Source organism: Pseudorasbora parva, chromosome 10, assembly GCF_024679245.1.
Source record: "Pseudorasbora parva isolate DD20220531a chromosome 10, ASM2467924v1, whole genome shotgun sequence".
Classification (NCBI taxonomy): Eukaryota; Metazoa; Chordata; class Actinopteri; order Cypriniformes; family Gobionidae; genus Pseudorasbora; species Pseudorasbora parva.
In genome coordinates this window covers 38596298-38619908 of record NC_090181.1, presented here as the reverse complement: position 1 = coordinate 38619908, position 23611 = coordinate 38596298, and the positions used below count along the sequence as shown (strand labels likewise).

Genomic DNA, 23611 nt, shown 5'->3' with positions numbered 1-23611 from the left:
TGAAAAGGGGTGGAAAGTACATTTACAATTGTAACATTTATGCAGTTGTATAATATTTGGCGTATATCATGTCTCTAGAATAGGACACATTTGATCAATGCCTTCAAACTGTTCATGTATGAATCGGTTACATCATGCATAAAGTTTCTCTACAAAAACTGTAGAGAATGAATGAATCCCATTTGATTTAATAAAATAAAGAAAGAAAGCAATGAGTTATAACAAAAAAGCCATTTTTATTCTCGAAGACAAATGATACAATCATCAGAAACGCTCAAAAATCTCACAATATTGTTTACTGGATTGTTTGTCCCATACAAACAGGTTAAAGTTTCACAAACAGGACTGTTGAAACTGAAACATCTGTACAGTATGTGCAAGGAAGTCGTTTAAAAACAAAGCAAATGATGCATATTTCAATAGCATTGTGTTTCCAGGGTCCAGAAACGAAAATAATAAAGCGCAAAAATATGTCGCAGAAGCATTCGGTTTTCTTCATATTTAAATTGACCTTGCGTACTGGCATATAAATGAAATTTGCAAATAGATATTCTAAGGAGAATCCCAAAACTCTCTGAATGTCTGTGATAATGACAAAACATTTGTACATGAAATCATATGGAACAGATATAAATAGTCCAATGGAAGGAATCTCTGCTAGTTGACCCAGAAGACTCTTGCGAGGGTACTACATACAAAATGGTGAGTGAAAAAAACATAGTAAATAGCCCAAAAGCATATAAATATTTTGGCCCTGTGACATGTTTAAGACAGACCAAGGTTGTTCTTGTGTTATCAGGCATGTTGAAGCAATTAAACATGGATTCATAAAAAGTTAACAGTGCAGAGGTTCTTTACATTTGCAGTTTCCTGCTTGCAGTTTTTGTAAACATTCTGTAAACATAAACGCTCTCCTCGCTACCAGAAGACACCATGGTAAAGAAAAGGCAAACTCAAATAGTGGGGCAGTTAAGGACAGCAGTGTGAGTGATGTTTTTGTTACTGAACTCAAAGAAATGGGGTTTAATACTGTACAGAAGAAATAGCTGGGGAGACAAACATATGCAGGCTAATTTTAACATCAGTTTAGTTGTTTTTACAAATCTGAAGTCTTGGGGTTAATCTCTCAAAACTGATCAAGAATATTTTATACACAAAAATCAAAGGGAAAAAATATTTTGCATGAAGTTTGTTTAGGCATTGTTTTCATAATTTTGAATTACTGTAAGGTGAAAAAAAAATCTTAAAACATGTTTACACTTACTAAACATTATTTTACCATTATACTGGATTTAATTGGTGCTAATTTAGTTGTTGTGTCCAAAAAGAAAGGTTATTCAGGGAAGAAAAGTTTCTTAATTGTCATTCAGGGCCCTATTTTAGCGCACAGATCTGAAGCGCACGGTGCAGGTGCGCTTAGGTCTGAATTTAACGACGGAAAAAACGGGCGGTGCGGCAGGCGCATGATCCAAAAGGGTTGACTCTAGTCTCTTAATAAGTCGTGGGTGTGTTTTGGGTGTAACGTGCAATAAAAGCCAGTTGCTCTTGCACTATGGCGGATTTGCTATTTACATGGCAGAATTTGCAAGCGGAAAGGCTGAACGCTTCCAGAGAGGGATCCTTTTCATTTTTAATATTTATAAATGTTTGTGTGCTGCTGTCCCTGTGTGTGTAATAAGCAGTGTACACGTGCCTACAGGCCCATATTACTAACGCGCCCTTTAAATAACACAAAAATACTGTGCTATTGACTTTAGAACAGGCTTTTGTTGGTCAATGGCGCAGTTGTTTTTCAGTACGTCAAAATAGCAACGCGCCAACAATGCGCCTGAACACACCTCATTTTCAGACCAGCACGCTTAACAGATGGATGCGAGTGCATTTGCTATTTAAACAACGTGGCGCTGGATGTGAAAATGAAAACTGCGACGAGCTGAAACTAGCAAAAAACACTTCCCTTGCACCTGGCGTCGCATTATGCCGGGTCTATGATAGGGCCCAATGTCATTATGCTTAATTTTCTTCAAGCAAAATATATAACCCGGACATTTATTGGGGCTCTGTATATCTGGCATTTAAGCTTCATTTGTTTTACATCTCGTTAAAAGAAGAAGTGCTTTGTTCTACACAAAAATAGAAATAAAAAAGACAAGTGACATTTGTTTTTAAGAAGGGCGCTGCCAGCAGCCTATTAACTTACATTTGGACAAACATTCTATCAAGTACCACTTTGTTGCTGAATCCAGAAACATATACATTAATCTTAAAAGATGCCAACTACAAAGTGTAAAGAAAATCACATCAGTACAAGTATAATCGTCAAATCAAAATTGGTAACATTGGTAACAACAAAAAGTTCTCTTGTCAGAGACAATTTCTTCTTGCTATGGTTTTGTTGACCAATAAATAAACGGTAGAAATGGAGATGATAAACTTTTCCAGTACGCATCCATTCGTGTAATTAATTTTGATTGTCTGTTCAGTATGTTTGCTCATCTTCAACAGCTCACTTGCCACTACTTCTATCAGAGATTTCCTTGTTTTCATGTGTTGTCTAAAATGCCAGTAATAAAGTACTTTGATTAAATTGTACTTCAAGAACATTAGCACACAGCAAAGAGACATTTCTGAGTTTGATTGTTGTAGTACAGTTTGCATAGTGTTTAACTAACCTACAAAGTGCAGTTAACCATCCAGTTATAGAAGAGAAGGCTGATGATTGTATTTATTTCATATCTGCACAAGGGACTGAAACGGTCATTGTTGCAAGTGCATGCGCAATATTTCCTCATGTCCGTATCTGGAGACGCAGAGATTTAGGCCATTGCTGCAAGAGTTTGGTCGTTCTTGTAGTCACCAAAAACATTAAATAGAAATTACATCTAAAATAAATTAACTTGCTAAACATTGGATACCAAAATAAAACAAGTGGAGAGTGCAGCACGTCACCTCTCGTAACATATCTTTGTACATTTATTGATTGTTTTTGTTACTGACTCAGATTTTCTCAGTCGAAAACATTTCTGGATGTCTTAATGCTTGCTACTTCATGTTATTAATATGAAACGTTGCAGACTGAGATATTATTCTGAGAAAATCCACAAACATTTGATTATGTCAATATAGTCTTACAATGAAATATCCTTCCTTCATTGCTTGGGTACCATTGGATTGTCTTTTTGGTTGCTTTACAATAATAACAATAATAATAATAGCAATAATAACAAAACATTTAAATTACAAAACGAGTAAATATTTCATTAAGTTATTAATAGATGTCCCAAAAAATAATATTCAAACGTATTAAATTTCGTCCCTCTAAACACATTGCATAATTTAAAGTTTATATGGCTTATATTGCTTCTCAATCAGTACCGTTTGCTACCATTTCATACATAAATTAAAATAATCCGAGGGAATTAGCCAGTACTGTTTCAAATAGCATGACTTCTAACGCGCATAAATAAAATCAAAAACTTGCTTTCAGTGTTAAGAAATGCTAAAATAGACTGAGTTAGTATACAAATATTCTGAGCCAATAGTGTGTATGCATTCCTATTGCAATGAAAGTTTACTTTAGGGCAGGTAAAGGGATAGTTCATCAAAAAATGAATGTTCTGGCAGAATTTACTCTTAAATATTGGTCTGTTCTTTACACAAAGCTACTGAATGTCTTCAGAACAGTTTCATTTAAACGAAAACTTCAAAAAACACATTTAAGCGGATTTCAGAGCTTTTTGCTTTCATTGTGTTTAATAAATGTGCAGCATTGACAGTGCACTAAACATCTCATTTTGTATACACTGCAAAAATTACGTCTGAACTTTGTCAACTCAACTTTCTTCTCTTTCCTTGAGAAGCAAAGTAATATTTTCCTGATAAAAATTATAAAATCAAGTGACTTTATGCTTAAAAAAATAACAAATATCTGCCAGTTTTTATTTAAAGTGATAGTTCAGCCAAAAAAGAAAATTGGGTCATTTAATTATCCTCATGTCATTCCAAACCCGTAAGACTTTCAAAAGAACTTTGGAACACAAATGAAAATCTTTTTAATGAAATCTAAGAGATTTCTGTCCCTCCACAGACAGCTACGTAACTACCACTTTGACGTTTCAAAAAGTGTAAAGTTTATATGCGAATAAAAGCCTAAATTCAATCTGTTCATCATATAAAGCAAGTGTGTCGCTTTAGAAAATCTGGACTGAACCGCTCAATTAATATGGATTCATTTTTCAATCTCTTAATGAATATTTTGAAGTGACACAGTGGTAGTTGTGTAGCTGTCAATGGAGGGACAGAAATCTGAGGGCGAGTAATTAATAACAGAATATTAATTTTTGGATGAACTATCCCTTTAATAATGTTTAGACGGTTGCACTAAAAATCCTTTTAAAATGATTCGAGGCAGTATATTTTCACTTTTGAGCGAACTATTCCTTTAAATTCAGTGACTGCCGTGTGTTATACTATCACTGACAGCCGATGTGGAATGTCAGATGAATCAGACTAATGCCGCAAATCGTCATCATATAGAGAATGAAAAAAACATCAGTGTAGTCATAAAATACACTGCAACCATTCAACAATGGGTACCAATGAGTTTGTGCTTCAAATCCGATCATGCTTACATGCAACTATCTCTCGCACTCTGTCTTTAAGGCTAACAGTGCTGCGTTGAGGTCTCGTTCAACCAGGCCGTCTCAATAGGGCCGCCAAACGGACTCGTCCATCCTGCCGCTGGAGTTGAGCACAGTGGGCGAGCTGCTGTGGCTGCCGTCTGCCTCGCCTCCGTCCGTCTGATTGGGCAGGTTGGGGTTGATGAGGGTGCTGCCCGTGGACGCGCTAGTGCAAGGCGGCAGCATCCTGGAAGGGGATCGGTCTCCGCCCGGCACCATTGAGAACTGGTACGACCCGGATGAGGCGCCGTAGTATAGATAGGGCGTGCTGCTGGTCTGGAAGGGCCCGCTTTGGTTCTGGGTGGAGCCGGGGTATGGCGGAGGCAGGTAGGTGTGGTAGTGGGTGGTGGTGGACATGCCCAGAGACATGCCTGAGGTGACCGGCGTGGGGGTGTAGGTGAACGTCGCAGGATAGTGCATTCTGGGACTGGGGAAACGGCTTTCTGTGAGTGTGGACAGACCAGGAAACTGACGCTCAAACTGCCGCGGGTCGGCCGAGAACGGACTGAGATCCGACGTACCTGGTGGAGAGAAAAAGAGCAGTTTTTCAGTTATATTTAATTCAGAAATTGTGCGGTCCAAAAATTAGAGAACTATTGAAAATGGTTTTATTGTAATTATTATACTTTTTTTTCCATTACAATTTCCATTTTTTTTCATTATAGCGTGCTTTTTATCTTAAAGGAACATTCCACTGTTTTTATAAATAAGGCTTATTCAACTTCTTTCCTACATTTAGATATGTGGGCAAATGCATTTTTGTCTTAGAGTTTGTTGAGTTTGTCTGTTTTAGTTTGGCAGGCTCGACGTTAGCTTAGCTTAGCTTAGCATAATAAATGGAATCCTATGTTGCCAGCTAGCATGTCCCGAGTAAAAGTGTTCCAAAAAACAAACAAACACCTAATTACTTCTTGTAGTCTTAATCTACATCACTATTTGTACTCGCTGTGAATACACAGGCCACAAGTAATTAGGTGGGTTTTTTTTAAAATCACTGCTTAAGATAGCTTAGCTTAGCATAATGAATGGAATCCTATGTTGCCAGCTAGCATGTCCCGAGTAAAAGTGTTCCAAAAAACAAACAAACACCTAATTACTTCTTGTAGTCTTAATCTACATCGCTATTTGTCCTCATTTTTTTATCACTTTTACTCGGGACATGCTAGCTGGCAACATAGGATTACATTCATTATGCTAAGCTAAGCTATCTTAAGCAGTGATTTAAAAAAACCCCCACCTAATTACTTCTTGTGGCCTGTGTATTCACAACGAGTACAAATAGTGATGTAGATTAAGACTACAAGAAGTAATTAGGTGTTTGTTTGTTTTTTGGAACACTTTTACTCGGGACATGCTAGCTGGCAACATAGGATTCCATTCATTATGCTAAGCTAAGCTAGCATCGACCTTGCCAAACTAAAACAATGTATGCACTGAGACAAAAATGCATTTGCCCACATAATCTAAATGTAGGAAATAAGTTGAATCAGCCCTATTTCTAAAAACGGTTTTCCTTTAATTTTACTCATTGTTTTATACCATATATATGCTCTGATTCTAAGAGTAAATAATAAAATAATCTGGTATTTATGGATTTTTATATATTTTTCATCAAAGTTTCTATTATTTTTATTATATTGTGCTTATTTAATCTAATTGTCATCTAAATGTCACGTAGGAAAAGAACAGAATATGAAATATTTTAAAAATCCCAGATTTTTGATGTGATGTCAGACATTTGGATCCCATTGCTTGAGATTTGGCAGTACATAAAATAGATCAGGTCCAAAATTGATTCACTAACTTCTTTCAGTGTCTGTAGGTCATTTTATGGTGGTTTTTTTTTTTTGTGTGTGTGTGTTTTTTTTGTAGTCAAATAATTAGTTGTGCTAAATTCTATGGGATTCTACACTCTGGATTACTTTAACGCTTTTCAAATGAGTTTTATTTAGTGTTAATTCATTAGCTCACCTTTGACATTCTATTTTAGGCACTTGTTTTTCTACCAGATAAATATTCTGATTACAAAAACGAATTATAACTAATTATAATATAATTAGAACTAATATAATTTGACATAACTAGTTTTGTAAAGCTGCACCCCCTTTAAATAGCATCAAAATAGTTCTTCTTTGTGTTAGTAGTTTGTAAAAGACTATCTGTAACCACATTGAATTATGACTAGCTTTAATCCTGAGTTTCAAAGCTTCTCCCACGCCAACTGAGACTGAAATGAATAAAGGGACATTGTTAAATCAGACAGAAGAGGGCGCTGTCAAACTTAATTTACATATAACTCAAAGACACTAGCCTTTTGACACTAAACTCCCCTTTATAAACTGAATTTCTCTTTACTTCAAAATAATGAAACAGTCATGTGAAAAAATAATAATGTAAAAAAAGTAATAATGAAGAGACTCAGTGTATTAAAATATCCCAAGCCATGAAAGTGTCATATCTTTGTAAAGTTACACCTCACAGTGCAGGAAAAAAAGTTCACATAGGTCACGTACAAAAGTTTCAGGAGTGGTCCGGCATTTGAATACGGGAGTGAATCCCCCTAAAGTACTGTTGTGTGTGAATAGAACACGACTCGTTCCTGAAATTGCGACTGACCAAAGCCGCTTTAAGGCAATCCTCCAAGGTTAGCAAACAAAATGTAACACTGTTTGGAGAACTGGCCCATGAGCCTGGTTTCTCCCAAGGTTTTTTGTCTCTCCATTCTGTCACCTGATGGAGTTTGGGTTCATTGCCACTGTCTCCTCTGGCTTGCTTAGGTGGGGACTCTTAATATTCAACAATATTATTGATTTGACTGCACTGATGCCTTTGTATGAGAACTGAACTGAGCTGGACAATGACATCACTTTTTGCAGAACTGCTTCAGGTGAAATGAACTAATTTAATAAGTGATCTTTACAGTGGAAATAAATCAACACTGAACTGATACAATCTGTGTTGTAAAACCACTGCGGTACACAGGGAAGGAGACAGAGGCCTTTTTAATGGATGTCAATGGGGGAGAGGCTTCACTACGCTGAATAAACTACATTTGTGGGAAAACAACTCATCATTTAATTAATCGACAACCTATCGTCTAACGTTTGCTGTTAAGTATTAGTTTTGGATTGATCTAAGAGTTTACATTGCAAAAATGCTGTTTAATAAGATGCGTCATGGGCAATTTTGTGGCAGATAGGATTCAGTTACGGCACTTCTTATTCTTTATCCGCAACAGCGATTGACTGTGAATGATCGCACAACCTCAAGGCTGTAATGCGATTGGTCATCAAGGTGCACATGGTCCAAGTAAGAGGTTAAGCTTTCTCCAAATGGTAGAGCCACGGACCCTCATTTCTCCAGATTGACAGTTGACGTTCTTTCATCTCACTTGTTTGGTATCTGCTATTTTCTACCAAATTAATTTTACAGCGACCAAAGACTCAAAATGTTCTTCTAGAGAAGCGTTGTGTTTAAGTTTGTTAAACTTATTCACAGACTCTTGAAGGGTTGCTGTGTCTACTTGTTCTAAGCATTTTTTGGGCTTGTTTGAGCTAAGTTCATAAACAATCCATTTAAAGTAGTATGCATCATTTGGATTTATCTCGGGTTATTATGGGCTTGTTCTTGTTTGGTGTTTTTCAAGGCTTGTACCTCTTTCCCTGTGATTGTTTTATTTCTTTTTGCACAAGAACGATACGGGTGTCGATATAGCCTACATTCCTAATACGGGTTTAATTATATCATTAACAAGTTGTTCAGTTCAGTTCCATTACACTATTGTTGTAAATACGGTTGTCACTATACCTGCATTTTTTGGTTGTTAATTTGGTTGTAGAATATGTGTGTGTGTGTGTGTGTGTGTGTGTGTGTGTGTGTGTGTGTGTGTGTGTGTGTGTGTGTGTGTGTGTGTGTGTGTGTGTGTGTGTGTGTGTGTGTGCATGTGGGCATGTTTTTGTGACATATGAGGACACAAATGTGTATAATGACATGGGTATGACATAGGTATTACAGGAGAGGGTGAAATATGAGGATATTGGCCATGTCCCTACTCTTCAAAATGCTTATAAATCATACTGGATGTATGTAAAATAGTAACAATGCAGAATGTTTCCTGTGATAGGTAGGTTTAGGGGCAGGGGCAGTGTAGGGGGATAGAAAATACAGTTTGTGCGGTATAAAAACCATTACGTCTATGGAATGTCCCCATATGTCACAAAAACAAACGTGTGTATTTGTGTGTGTGTGTGTGTGTGTGTGAGTGTGTGTGTGTGTGTGTGTGTGTGTGTGTGTGTGTGTGTGTGTGTGTGTGTGTGTGTGTGTGTGTGTGTGTGTGTGTGTGTGTGAGCCTGTTTATGTGGTTTATGAGGACACAAATTTGTATAACTACATGGGTATTGCACTGGTATTACACTATAAATGTGGTTTATGAGGACATATCAAATGTCCTCATAATTCAAATGGCCTTAAAAACATACTAAAGGATGTTTTTTTGAGAAAGTAAAAATGCAGAATGTTTCCTGTGATGGCTAGGTTTAGGGGCAGGGGCAGTGTAAGGGGATAGAAAATACGGTTTGTACAATATAAAAACCATTACGCCTATGGAGAGTCCCTGTAAACCACATCGACCAACATGTGTGTGTGTGTGTGTGTGTGGCCAAAGCTCATCAATTCACAACATTTTGTAACTGCACATTCCATACTGAACAGATTCTCTGTGCGCTCAGTCTTTTTGATCCAGGAAAGGCAATAAATATTAAGTGAACACAATGGCTCCTTTTGTTTGTCAGCTTTTTTAATTACCCTAGCAAAACATGCAAATTAACTAAGTGTTTATTTGCAACCTGAATTACGCAACGCTTGGGATGATTCAAGGTCATGATGAAGACTAATGCTGCAAAAATGTCACTGGGCCATAAAAGTTCAATATGCAAACTAAGTGTCAGACGGTGCTGACATGCTTCTGAAAGGATCGGAGTTTCGCTTCTGGCTGTTTGTTTCTTCATTGAAGGTTGTCCAGGGGTTTGTATGTGAATGCGTCGTGTGCACTCACGCTCACATGCACAAACACACGCATCCTCGCATTTATATGAATATCAAAGAGAAATGTCGGAATAAACTGGGAGCGCACATGGAAACGCTTAGAGGAAAAAACAGTTTCCACAGGATGCATAATGAGCAGTCTCAGATGTGGTGGCATGTCTGCGATTAGCCAAAGAGAAGGGCCGATCTTCTCTCTTAGAACCACAAGATGTTTTTAAATTATAAACCACTAATGGGCTGTGACTCCCAGAACCCCAGGAGAGAGAATCCCAGAGGAACGTCTTATCGTCTCCTCAACTCATCTCTACATCTGTCTATTTTTGCACTGTGTTTTCATCATGATCTGCTTTTCAAATGGAGCCGCCTGCTAAATTAAAGGGTATAAACAAACAATCCTCCTCTCCTCTCCTCTCCTCTCCTCTCCTCTCCTCTCCTCTCCTCTCCTCTCCTCTCCTCTCCTCTCCTCTCCTCTCCTCTCCTCTCCTCTCCTCTCCTCTCCTCTTTTATTTCCCCTTTCCTTTCCTTTCCTTTCCTTTCCTTTCCTTTCCTTTCCTTTCCTTTCCTTTCCTTTCCTTTCCTTTCCTTTCCTTTCCTTTCCTTTCCTTTCCTTTCCTTTCCTTGACCCTGACTTTTCCTATTTAAATTTCCCATTTTCTTGCCTTGTTTAATTTCCCCTTTCTTTTTCCCATTTCCCCTTCACTTTCCTGACCTTTCCCATTTAAAGTTCCAATTTCCTTTCCTTTCCTTTCCTTTCCTTTCCTTTCCTTTCCTTTCCTTTCCTTTCCTTTCCTTTCCTTTCCTTTCCTTTCCTTTCCTTTCCTTTTGCCTTCTTTCATTTCCCCTTCTTCCCCCATTTTTCCCTTCCCTTTCCTGAACTTTTCCATTTAAATGTCCTATTTCCTTTCCCTTCTGATATTTCCCATTTAAATTTTCCCTTACTTACCTTCCCATTTCCCTGTTTTTCCATTTACTTTGAACAAACCAGAACTTTTTTCTGTCCCTTTCCTGACCTTTCCAATTTCAGTTTCCCATCTTTTCCCCTTTACTTCAGAAATCAAAACAAAATCCTTTCCTTTCCTTTCCTTTCCTTTCCTTTCCTTTCCTTTCCTTTCCTTTCCTTTCCTTTTCTTTCCTTTCCTTTCCTTTCCTTTCCTTTCCTTTCCTTTCCTTTCCTTTCCTTTCCTTTCCTTTCCTTTTCTTTCATACAGGGATTTCAAACAAAGATATTTTCCTTTTCATTTCCCCTTTTCTGTCCGTTCCCATTTTTTCCCCCATTTTCTTCTTTTACTTTTACTTTAACCAAAATCTTTTTCTTTCAGTTTCTCCATACCTTGCCTTTCTATGTCCCCTTTCCCATTTCCCCTTTTCATTCCCATTTCCATTTCTAATTTTCTTTCTGTCAAACACTCTCTCATCTAATCTAATCTCTCCTCTCAGTGTGTTGCTGAGGTAAAGCACGTTTTTATGATGATAAATCCAGTGGCGTCTTTCGCGTCTGCTGGTTTAGGAGCTGTCGCGTGTCGTCCGCGAGCGCCGCTTTATGAGTGACAGCTCGGCAAACTTTATAGAACATGTGTGGGCAATTATGAGCAGATTGTCTCTCCACATTATCAACTCTTGACATTTAAAACCAAACAAAAAAGACACTTCAGACAGACAGTGCAGAAGAGAGGAGACCCAAGTCACATTTCCAAAACAATGACAGAAATTCACATATACAACCCTCAATCACCATTAAAGTCCCTCTTCGCTGCAGACATTCACGAGAATGAACCCATTATGCTATCAGCTCTTGCCAGACCCTTTTTGGCTAAACTTAATACAACATCAATCACTTTGTATTACAGAGATGGTGTGGTCTAGTAGCTGAAGCTCAAGGCTGCTAACCAAGAGGACCACGCTGGTTCAAACTGTAAACCATCACCAGTGCGATCTTGTGACCTTTGACCTCAGGTTGCTTCAGGGCAGCCTGCTACAAGAATGCCTGCTTACTTTGAGAAGACACATTAAGAGGTACGGAAGCCACGTATCATGGGATTTGGTATGTTTTTGTGCATTTACGCTAAATAAATTAATACTTCTATTCAGCAAGCATGCATTAAATGTATCAAAAGTGACATTTTTTGTTTAAAATAAATGCTGTTCTTTTAAACTTTATATTCATCTATGAATCCTAAAAAGAAGTATCATGGTTTCCAAAAAGTTTTGAAAACTTTTTGCAACATTGATAATAATAAGTAATGTTTCTTGAGCAGCAAATCATCATATTAGGATCATGTGACACTGAAGACTGGAGTCATGATGCTGAAAATTCAGCTTTGAGCACAGAAATATATATATATATATATATATATATATATATATATATATATATATATATATATATATATATACATATATATATATATATATATACATATATATATATATATATATATATATATATATATATATATATATATATATATATATATATATTACAATAGAAAATATCTTAAATGTTATTACCGTTTTACTGCATTTTTGATTAAATAAATTCAGCCTTGGGGAGCATAAGAGACATATTTCTAAATTATGGTACTTTTTTGAAAGGATCATTCAATCATTTAATCATTCGGTACTATAGTAGACATGTTTTTTTTTTTATATTATGTTTATTATGATTATCATGGTTCAGAGCAACGGTATATTTTTGTACTTAGAGTACATGATCCTTAGAATACATTTGCTTGGCAGATGTATTTATCCAAAGCTACTTTAGTTTTCTTTTTTCTAGGTATATATTTGATCTCTATATGCATTCTGTGTCATTGCATATTTCAAAGTGCTTTTAAATCACCTCCTTAAACAGATTTTCACAACCGGTAAAATCAAAGTTCTTTATGGTCCTCCAGTGTCCTGTGATCCCAATCTGATAATTCATCGCTCTTTGTGTGATATTATTCATGCCTTCATCTGCATCCTTATCAGTCACCCGGTCTCTGGCTGAAAGGTGTAACACGAGCCCACAGTGGAGAAGAATAGCCGTGCAGCGCCACAGAGCAGCTGCAGAGGGTGCGATGCGTTCGGGACGTGTCTCCTCGAAGCTGAGCCATTCAGCGGCACTCCGAGGAAGAATAGGGGGCGTTAGGACCAAGAGGTGCGTGTGTCTCTTTGAGGAAAGAACAAAGGCTGACATCTCCAAGATGAAAGCCGGGTGAAATCTAAACTAATCAAACCCAACGAGGCAGCTGGCCGGGGTTCAAAAAGCAGCCACACCAAGAAGTCATTTAAACTTTCACATTCGCTTCAGGCTCAAAGAAATCAGTTAGGGTGGGGAGCCAAAAGAAAGGAAGAAAGAAAAAAAAAAGAGTTCAAAAACCAACCTGGCGGAGAGTCAAACAGGTGTATTAAAGAAAACGTCCACGCTGTGTGTGTTTGTTTCAAAATGAACCCCAAAGGGTGGGTGGACCACAATCTGGTGCCTATTTCATTAATTCAGGCACAGTCACAGCAAACTCTTCCAAAGGTTTGGACTCAACAGCTTTTGGGTAGTTGATGAGAAATATTTTTGGAAAGCTAAAACCCATCGAAAACTATTTTAAACAGCATTCTTTTGTAATTATTGTGCGAGCAACTGTTATGAGCTCATATGAATTATTCACTGGTATACGGTAGGGGAACGCTATTACGCATCTTCTGAAAGAGTCCTGAATCTCCTGATCAAAACACAGGTGAAAAAGAAGCATGTAAGCAGATGCATATGTAAAATAACACGATCATTGACATCAAACAGCAAATTAATCAAAACGGCCTAATGTTACTGAATGAAATGTCATCCCAATGCACATACTATCCGCCCTAAATAGTTTTCGAAAATAGAATTAGTACATCCCAAATCATAGTATGTTGAAATGAGTATTCCAAAGAAACCCGGAGAGTTTACTGTTTCCGGTTAGAATCCCAAGTGCTGATGCGTACACACACTGATGGCTGATATTACCCACAAATGATTGTGAGTTGGACGAGGATTCGATTAGAACTACAAACGTGGATAAAAAGTGTTAAAAACTACAAACATGACTGATATGGGAGTCCGACGGTCAAGTATACTTCTCTATAGAGAGCTTTAGACAAAGTAGATTGAGTGAATAATTATCAATATCTAACTTGACCAAAATATCTTTATTCAGTATTATCCACATTATATTTAATCTGCAACATTATTGAGAAATTTTGTAATGATACATTTAGCCATTAACTTGTAAACTGATCATTATATTTCAATTGAAAACACATGAGGAGAGTCTCCGCATGAAAGACCCACGGCTGGCAGATCAACGTGCTGCAACATTTCTCTCTGATATGGTAGGAAATTCAATTCAATTGAATGTGTAGGATTTAAACTGTGATGATGATTGACAGGGCAGTTTAAACGGTGACAGGATGCATAACCAAGCGTCAGAGCTGTCCGTTAAATATGATGAAGGGCTATGTTCCAAAGCTTTTCTTCTCTTCTGATACACACTCAAAAGTATGTACTTTTTCTTCACAAAAAGAGAGGTTGTAGTATAATTAGGCAATTTTGGCAAATTTTTTCTTTTTTTAAAAGCAGAGGCTCTGTTTTTTTTTCTTTTGATAAATCTGATATATTGCATGTTTAAATATGATACAACAAAATATTCTAGGGGCCATACAATTTCCTTGCATTCATATACATTTTAAGCCCATGGCCACATTATGCACTAACTACCTTTTGAGGTTCATGAGTCAGACACACTTTTTCCTTTTTAAGGTATTTCAAAAGAGAGTCGAGTTCAAAGACTCCATTGGAGAGGACGGGGGTTAGTGGAGATATTCTTTCAAATGCCCTTTATTTTTAAAGGTGCTATTGCTTGGAAGACATTTGCCCACAGGCGACGTAACAAACGCTTACAAAGCAGAAAGTTAACGCTGGAAAAATGCTTTGATTTGACTTCAGCGGAGAAAGAAGCGAATGAGTGTTTGGACAAATGTTCACGGCTAACACGATCAGGTAGGAAAGTAAATACAGACACGTTAAGACACTTTATTTCCCACATTTCTGAAATGAGAGGTTGACTGAGAAAACGATTAGGCCCATAGGAGAATTTTATTCTCTGAGGCTGTTCTTTTACATCTCTGTTATGATTCATGCAGTCTATTAAATGAAACTAGTGAAATGCTATTTGCAACTCATGTTACTTCTGTAATCTGATGTGCATGTGTGTGAAATGGGATATTTCATGCTAAAAAGGTAGGGCGGGGCTTGATTTTTATCCATCTTTGATTGATTGGGTAATAAAAACGAGTCTCTATATGACGTTGATGTTTGTAGTTACAGTCTGAAAAACTACATTTGGACTTTGAATATCAATTTGGACTTGATTTTTGTCATACAATACCTTTAGGAGGCACAAAAATAGACACCATTGTAACACCATAAGAGTATAGAACTATATTATTTGCTGATTATTTGCTCTTGTTGAGAAATATTTGACTGATCTGGCAGACTTTGTCCATCTGAGCAAAGTGTGAGACGTTGTTTGGTCTTTTCTGAAATCTGGTGGAAACTTAAACAAAAGTCTCCATTTGTTCGGCTATTAATAATCTTGTCTAAAAGAAACATTGGAAATGATTAAGTTCTCTTTTGGGTTTATGTTTGTGTACCTGAGAGGCGTCTTGGCACGTCGCTGATGGTGGGCAGGCCCGTGGCGCGGGTGGAGGACAGCGGGGTGGTGGAGTGGATGGAGGGAGATGTCATTTGGCTCAGGTAAGGAGTGTACGGCTGCTCGTAGGACCAGGGCGGAGAGGATTGTGCCTGCCTCGGATCTGTGAAGATGATACATAAGACGACACCAGTCAAAGACAGAACCAATAGCATCAAATATATATATATATGGGCTGTGCGAACAGGTCAACTCACTATGGGAAGAATGCCCCTAAAATTTGAGATATCAAGACAAAAAGCCCCTGCATGAGTTAAGCAGTTTCACACAAGTAATATTTTTGTCCAGAATAACACAAGTTCAAATATAATATTGATTTTATAGACCAGTTCAATAAATAAGAAATTAATATTGTTATATTTTAGACACAATGATATCTGCTTTTGCTCAATTTTGCATCAGCAACACACAGTGGTGCTTCATTTCTTACAAACTAGAACTGCTCCTACATTATCCATTTTTAAATCACAGTTAAAAACATTTTTATTTGATAAGGCTTATAATTCATGATTTATCTGTCTTGAATGTTGTTTGTTGTTTTTTGCAGTGCTATTTTTTTCATGTTTTTATTATTATTCTATGTTGTTCTATGTTATTCTATATTGACTTTCGTGTATTGGTCAACGGTAGTTGTTTTTAATAGTGCTATATAAATAAATTGAAATTGAAATTGAAATTGAAAATTGAATTTCTGAATATAACATTTTTTCATATTATTACAAAAATTCTAGCATTATTTATTCACCCTCATGGCTATTGAAATCTAACATTGTATTTGTTATAAAATCTATGCTGAATCAAATTTTTAAAAAAAATTGTTCTAAAGCTACTTTTTTGTAATGTCTATTTGATAATATTCTCATTTAACACAATAATAAGTTTAAATGATCTTTTGGGGGCAATTTCTCAGCCAAATGTGATGTGCAATTAATTTGATTTATTAATCGCCACATTGTGTGATTAATTAGATAACATTAAATAATCGCGTTGGCAACCCTAATACTGCTTTAAATTAATAAATAAATGAATCATTTTATTAATCAAATTAATTATTAATACATGTTATTATATTTTGCTCATTATATATAGAATATAGAACTTTTAATACAATCAAATAAAATTGCACCATTGAAATTTCATGAATTAATTAGTAATTTTACTGTATGATAATATTTTATTAATATATTATATGTATTGCCTTTAATGTTAATTATGTTTTTGCTGATCAAACAAATATAATTTATACATATCATTATATAAATCAGCACAAAATATTAAAATAATGAGAATCAACATTAACCACTCAGTTTGAACAGTTTTAAATTTGGGGGTAACTAGGACAGAGATTCACTCTTATAAGAGTTCTTCATAATGAGTCACGTTTAAAAAGACTTTGTGTGCACACAAAGAGGTTGACCTTTCTTTTTATAACAATTTGAAGACCAAGACCGAGCTGACTAGTATAAAAGGCCATGGTATGTAAATAGCTTAATCACATTCAGAGCCAAGAACAGTTTCCTGTTTGCTTTCTACAGTATTCTAGTAAACACAGCGTCTGCTCTGACAGGAGAGGGACTGGAGACCATCCAAGAGAATGGCAAACATTATGCAAACTCTAAAGCTGAGCACATATGATACCAAAAAAAAAAGAAAAAAAGATATGTATAAATACCCCAAGCTCCAATCGGTGAAGCAGGAACTGCTAATGAAAATATTTGGACAAATGTAATGGAATTAAATCAATAGTTCACCCAAAAATGAAAATCTGTCATTATTTACTCACTCTCATGTCGTTCCAAACCCGTAAGCTGTTATTTTTTCCGTGGAACAAAAATAGAGGAATCTTCATCAATCTTCGCCAGAACCTGTTGAGCTTTATTTCAGAGCTGGGGAAGATTTAATTTTGGGTCTGTTTCTCACTTAAAAATATCATATGATTTCTGAAGACTTAAAATATATAGTACAGGTTCTTTTATAGTACTTTTTTGTTGTTTTGAGGCCAAGAAAAGCATAAAGAGTCTTCAAAACATCTTTTGTGTTTCAGGTTTGGGACGAGATAAGGGTGAGTAAATAATGAGTCTTCATTTCTGGGTGAACTATCCCTTTAAGGTGTTGTAAGCAGCCAATCCCAAACAAAGATAATGTCTCATTCCGGGAAAAGTAGACAAAGGTTTTGAGCCTGTCAGACTTGGCACGTCCATCGGTATCTCCTGTTTGAATTTGATTCACTCTGAAAACCACTGTATGACATTTCTATTTCTTGCATCATGTAGCTTTCCTCTCTTTTATCTTTGCAGGCTTATCTACGGCAAATCAGGCCTAGACGTTGCTTTGAATAAACCTACCTGTTCTCCAAATACAGATGTTTGTACAGTACACAAACCGAACGACTCGCCATTAAATATCACGCCAGAGGAAGGCCGACGGCCAGACAGGCTAAAATAGCTGCTTTAAAGGGAAAGGAAAATGCCTGGGCCGGTTTACCTGAGATCTGAGTTTGCCCCTGTGGATTGAAGGAGTTCGGCGTGGCGTTGAGAGAAGGCCGGGGACTCTGGGTTTGCACGGCAACTCTCATGGTGGTCTGGCGTAAACGCTCTAACTCGCTCAGGCGCTCGGAGAACAGCGGCGGTTTTGGGGGGTCTTCCAGTTTCTGTCTGTGTCCTACCGAACAATATCAGACAGAAATTGCAGTTAATACACCACTGCTCGATTCTGGCCAACTTTAAAGGGATAGTTCACCCAAAAATGTTTAACTCTATCATCTGCACAGCCTCGTGTTGTTCCAAACCTGAATGTTTAAAGGGGATTGGGATTGGGGATGTAGCATTTAAAAAAAAAAAAAAAAAACACACACTCTAAAATATTTAATATTTCCATATTTAAAGTCTTTCTGAAGTAATGTGAAAGACAAATAACAAGTTAAAATATATCGTATGGCTTCAGAACACTTGCAATAAAGCCCAAAAGTCACATTTTCATTTATGTGATTTGTGGTGTTTCTGTCATTTTTGGATCACTGTATGGAAAAGAGCAAGTTTGTCGATTGCCCAAAATATCCCACACTGACATTAGAGTGAATAAATGATGAGCGAACTATCATTTTGGGGCACATTTCACTCTTAAAGGGATAGTTCACCAAATTATGAACATTCTGTCATCCTTTACTCACCCTCATGTTGTCGCAAACCTATGTTTTTCTTTCTTCCAAAAAACTCTAAAAGAGATGCTGCTCTTTGTTTTTAAACAGATGAAACGAATGAAGCACTGTAAAACTATAGCTTTCTTAAATCTTTCGAAGTCGTACGATAGTTTTGTGTGACGAACAGAACCAAATGAACAAATGAGATTTCAGAGCTCCATTAAGAACATACATTTCAATACATTGCTTCAGAACACTTGCAATAAAAGTAACATTGGGGCATTTTTATGGTAGTTTTAAGATGTTTGATCACTGTTTACTTATGGGAAAGCGAAGTGTATAGATTTTCTAAAATGTCATTAGTATGCTTTTCTATATTTTTTCTATATTTCAGGGCTTTTGAAGTTATATTATAGTGTTGTGTGATGAACAGATGCAAATGAGCCTATGAGAGTTCAGAACTCAAATAACTTTTGAACACAAAGCAATCGTATTGCTTCATAAGTCATATGGACTTTTTTCATGGTACTTTTTACATTCATTCTCTGAAAGTAGATTACCCAAAATATGACAAAGTGCATAAATTATGGGTAAACTACACTCTTAAAGGGACAGTTCACCAAATAATTCATCATCCACATAACCTTACATTGGTTGAAACCAGATAGATTTGTGGAGAAACAGACCAAAAATTTTTTTTTTTTAATCTGAGTGAGATCCGAGATCTACAGTCGACGGCAAGATTAAAATGACTGTTCCTCTGTGCCTACCAAAAATTACTGTATGACATCAGAAGACGTGAAAATGTTTCACACAGGTCGTATAAAATGCATTATGATGCTTTTTTACCATAAATTTTATGGTACATTCATAGACATTTTTTTTCTAGCATGAGTAAATGTTTCACATTTGGGTGAACTGTCCCTTTAATGGACAACCAACAATTAAACTTAATTATTTATCAAACAACACAGCGAGACAAATGTGCAGATGAGCGTTTGGTCAGATTCATCAGCGATCTCTGCATCTCTAATCACAGAGATCTCAGTTTTCACAATAGCGACCAGCACACAAAAGGAGGGGAAGTAAATCAACTTTCTACCTGCCCGTACATGTTGTTGTTTTACACCGTGGCGTTCATCCAAAAGAATTCTCAGTCAAATTACACAACTGCTTTATTTCCCTATTATTCCTATAATGCTTGAAAGTATGTCTGTGAGTCATGACAAAAGCATGACCCGCCAATGTTTATTCATTCATTTCCCATAAAAGAGGACAGACTCAATCCTCTATCCTGCAATAAAGAGTACGAGTCACGCCATGCCCCCACGTCCACCCCCTTCCCGGCTCGGACCGATCACACATGAACCACCCTTTCCAGTCCATACAGAGCTCAACATCTCTACTAAAGGACCTGAGTTCATTGGGACCGCACTGTTGTGTCAATACTTAAGAAGAATAAGTGTTAAAGAGGGACTTTGTGAGTCTTTTTTTCCACGCTTGTCTGTCTAGCCCCGGTCGGTTGCCCTGAATAGCTTGTAAAGTAAATATCACACAGAAGAAAAGAGAAACTCCTGCAGCAGCTTGGCTGCTCTCCAGTTGGTTCGCTACTTTCAATCTCGCAAAACCTGATTGTGCTCTGGAGTTCGGTTGAGCAAACACAGCTCCTCATTCACCGGCTGCACACAAGAGCACTTTGCGTCGGGAGCGTGAGTAATTCCCTGAAAGTATTCCCTCTCACTATGCTATAAAAGAAACAATCAATAAAAGGGAACCAGGTTAATTTAGTTTAAGCCATGAATACGGCCCCTGTGTGTGTGTGTGTGTGTGTGTGTGTGTGTGTGTGTGTGTGTGTGTGTGTGTGTGTGTGTGTGTGTGTGTGTGTGTGTGTGTGTGTGTGTGTGTGTGTGTGTGTGTGTGTGTGCGCGCATGAAGGTGAGCTGCTTGCTCTATATTTATGTTATTAAGAGTGACCGAATCTGCCAATACTTCCCCCAAATTTAAATTTACAAAAGATAAAGGCTCCAGTGTCACATACAAGCCTTAGATTAAGTCAGAAGAAGAACTTAGCTATATTTCGGCAGAGGTGGACAGTAACTAAGTACATTTTCTTAAGTACTGTACTTAAGTACACTTTTTGAGTACACTTTTTGTACTTTACTTAAGTATATAATTTTTTCTGGAAACTTATGAATTTAACTTCACTACCTTTAAAAGACAATTATCGTACTTTTTACTCCACTATATTTTTATCAAGGTCCTGAAAGTCGAAAGTCGTTTCTGTAGCAACTTTGAAAGTCAGTTGATGATTTTTTTCTTATGTTCTTTTTTTTTTTTGACAACCTAACAGTAATCACTCTTGTAATCATGTGAAGTTTCCCTAACACTAATCAGTTTATAGAAAAATGCAAGAAGACGGTTCCTCGGGGCAGTGTGTGCATGGGCATACTTAGAAAGTTTTCTGAAAGATTAAAGATTAGTTTCATTGTAATATACTTTTTTAAATTATATGCTTCAACTTTTTTCACGTTTTTAAACTTTTTTAAATACTTACTTTTATTTATTTTTTAAATGTCTGACTGGGATAAAGGTAAGAGTAAACCAGTCTCTTAAAAAGAGTAAGTTGGGAAAATATCGGATGTGTATCAGTGTATTGGATCCGTGCATTCTGCCTTAAAGTGACAGCAGCTTTGCAAAGAGCGTTGTAACTTTTATACAAGTATTTAAATGAGTTTACGGTAGTCACATACTAGTATGTCGGATGGAGCATCACTGACTGGCTTAAACCATGATGGCATAAAGTGCATTTATACAACAATACAACAATAATAAAATAATGCATTGACATAAAAAAGTTTACTTTTGATACTTAAGTACTTTTAAAAGCAAATATTTCTGTACTTTTACTCAAGTAAAAATCAGTTTTTAGACCTTTCACCTGTAACAAAGTAATATTTGACCAGCAGTACTTTTACTTTTACTCAAGTAATGAAGTTATTTACTTTGTCCACCTCTGCATTTCAGACATTTCAGTTGCTTTTATAAACCTGACAAAAAACATTACTGGTGTACATCTTGAGACAAAACAATGGCATTGACATATTTTAAAATATGCTGCATTGAGTTAAGACAGCTCAAACATGCATTTTAGTCTAGGACTAGACTTACCAAAATACGTTCACCCAAAAATGAAAATGATCCCATAATCTGCTCACCCTCAAGCCATCCTAGCTGTATATGACAGTTTTCTTTTAGACGAAAACAGTTGGAGTTATATTCAAAAATGTCCTGATTAATCCAAGCTTTATAATGACAGTCCAAAATTTAAAGTCCAAAAAAGTGCATTGATCCTTTATAAAAGTACTCCACACGACTCCAGTGGGTTAATAACGGCCTTCTGAAGTGAAAAATATCCTTATTTAAAACTTTATAAAGTAAAATATATAGCTTGCGGCAGACCGTCTTTCGTATTTAACTTACAAATAAAGTCTACACCTCTCTCAGTTCAAAAGGCATATGCTACGTCCATGTTATGCTTTTTCCTAAGTTGAATACGGTAGGCCGTCTTGTAGGAAGCTAGATATTTTACTTTATAACGTATTAAATATGGAGCCATGTGGAGTACTTTTTTAATGGATGGATGCACTTTTGGGTTTTAAATTTTGGACATTATAAAGCTTGATAACTGATTGTAATCGTCTGAAAGAAGAATGTCATATACACCTAAGATGGCTTGAGGGTGAGTAAATCATGGGCTGATTAAATTTTTTGTGTAACTAACTCTTTAAGCCTTGTCTGTGAAACGTGGGAAAAAAGTATAGTTGCTGTGGCTGTAAATATCAGTGAGGGTTACATAATGCAAACCACTGATGAATACATTTATGTAAAAGTCTTTGTGAGTCAAACAAACTCAAGTCAAGTCACCTTTATTTTTATAGCGCTTTATACAATACAGCAGTGGTTCTCAAACCTGATCCTAGTGCCTCTCCAACAATGCACATTTTGAGTATCTCCTTTGTCTGACACACCGGCTGCATCCGAAATAGCATACTCTCTTGAGTAGGTGCTTATTTTGAATAAATAATTACTCCACAACAGCTAAAAATGTATGTACTATATAGTATACACGTGTAGTATATAATTCAGACATACTTTTTTCACAAATTGTGTTTTTTTTTTTTTTTTTTTTTTTTTTTTTAGATTCTGCTATTGCTTCAAAGCAGTTTCACGGAAATAGATAGGAATATTTGATGCGGTCTTCATCAACTATGAGACAAATTCTGCTGAATCATATGGACATCTTAAAATTTTGAGTTCATTGAAATTAAAAATTTGAGTTAATACAATTAACTTTTTTGAGATTCTACAACCTTTATTAAAAAAATAATAAAAGATTTTGTAAGCATATTGGGTAATTGTGTGTGTTTTATTTCTGATGACGCAGTGAAACTTTTTATGTGGTTCAGATACAATAATATTTTCTATTTTTCTATTCGAGTTTCTATTTATTAAACAAATTTCCTTCATTGTATCAACTCAAATTTTTAATTTCAATAAACTCAAAATTTTAAGGTAACCAGGTTACTTACTTTTTTAAGTTAAACCAACATAAAAACAAAAAAAAGTTTTTAATTTTTCAGCTCAAGTCAGTTCAGTTCAGAGTATATTGCTTTTTAATAACCTAATGGAGAACACTAAAGATGATTTATTGAGAAAGCAGACGCTGTCATAAGAATGGAACTTTTTAGAGACCTTTTTTAAGATTTTCATGAGCAAAGTTCATCATGAGATTTTGACTTTTGATTACAATTCTGAAACTATGGAAGGGACACATGCATATAGAAATGTTTGACAACCCAAATATTTACATTAATGGCATTTAGCAGATGCTTTTATCCTAAGTCCCAAGCTTACACGAATGGATATCATATTCATCACTGTCAAGCGTCTTATGAACATGTTCTCAGCACCGCTGGAGAGGACAGAAGCTAAAGACATTTGGAAGTCCAATCCTACATTTCCAT

General features: G+C 36.3%; 1 protein-coding gene across 2 annotated transcripts in view; it reads right to left on the bottom strand.

Annotated features, from left to right (window-relative positions):
• Positions 1-235: 235 nt before the first annotated feature.
• Positions 236-23611, bottom strand: part of runx2a (RUNX family transcription factor 2a) — a 55325-nt gene continuing 31949 nt past the window's right edge. The window contains exons 4-6 of one of the 2 annotated variants that reach the window (XM_067456033.1): positions 17933-18109; positions 15390-15551; positions 236-5200 (exon numbers count right to left, since the gene is read on the bottom strand). In XM_067456033.1, the coding sequence (XP_067312134.1) occupies positions 4704-5200; positions 15390-15551; positions 17933-18109 (836 nt within the window). In that variant the 3' untranslated portion in view covers positions 236-4703. The remainder of the gene's footprint in view (positions 5201-15389; positions 15552-17932; positions 18110-23611) is intronic. The other variant, XM_067456034.1, reaches the window with a different exon arrangement.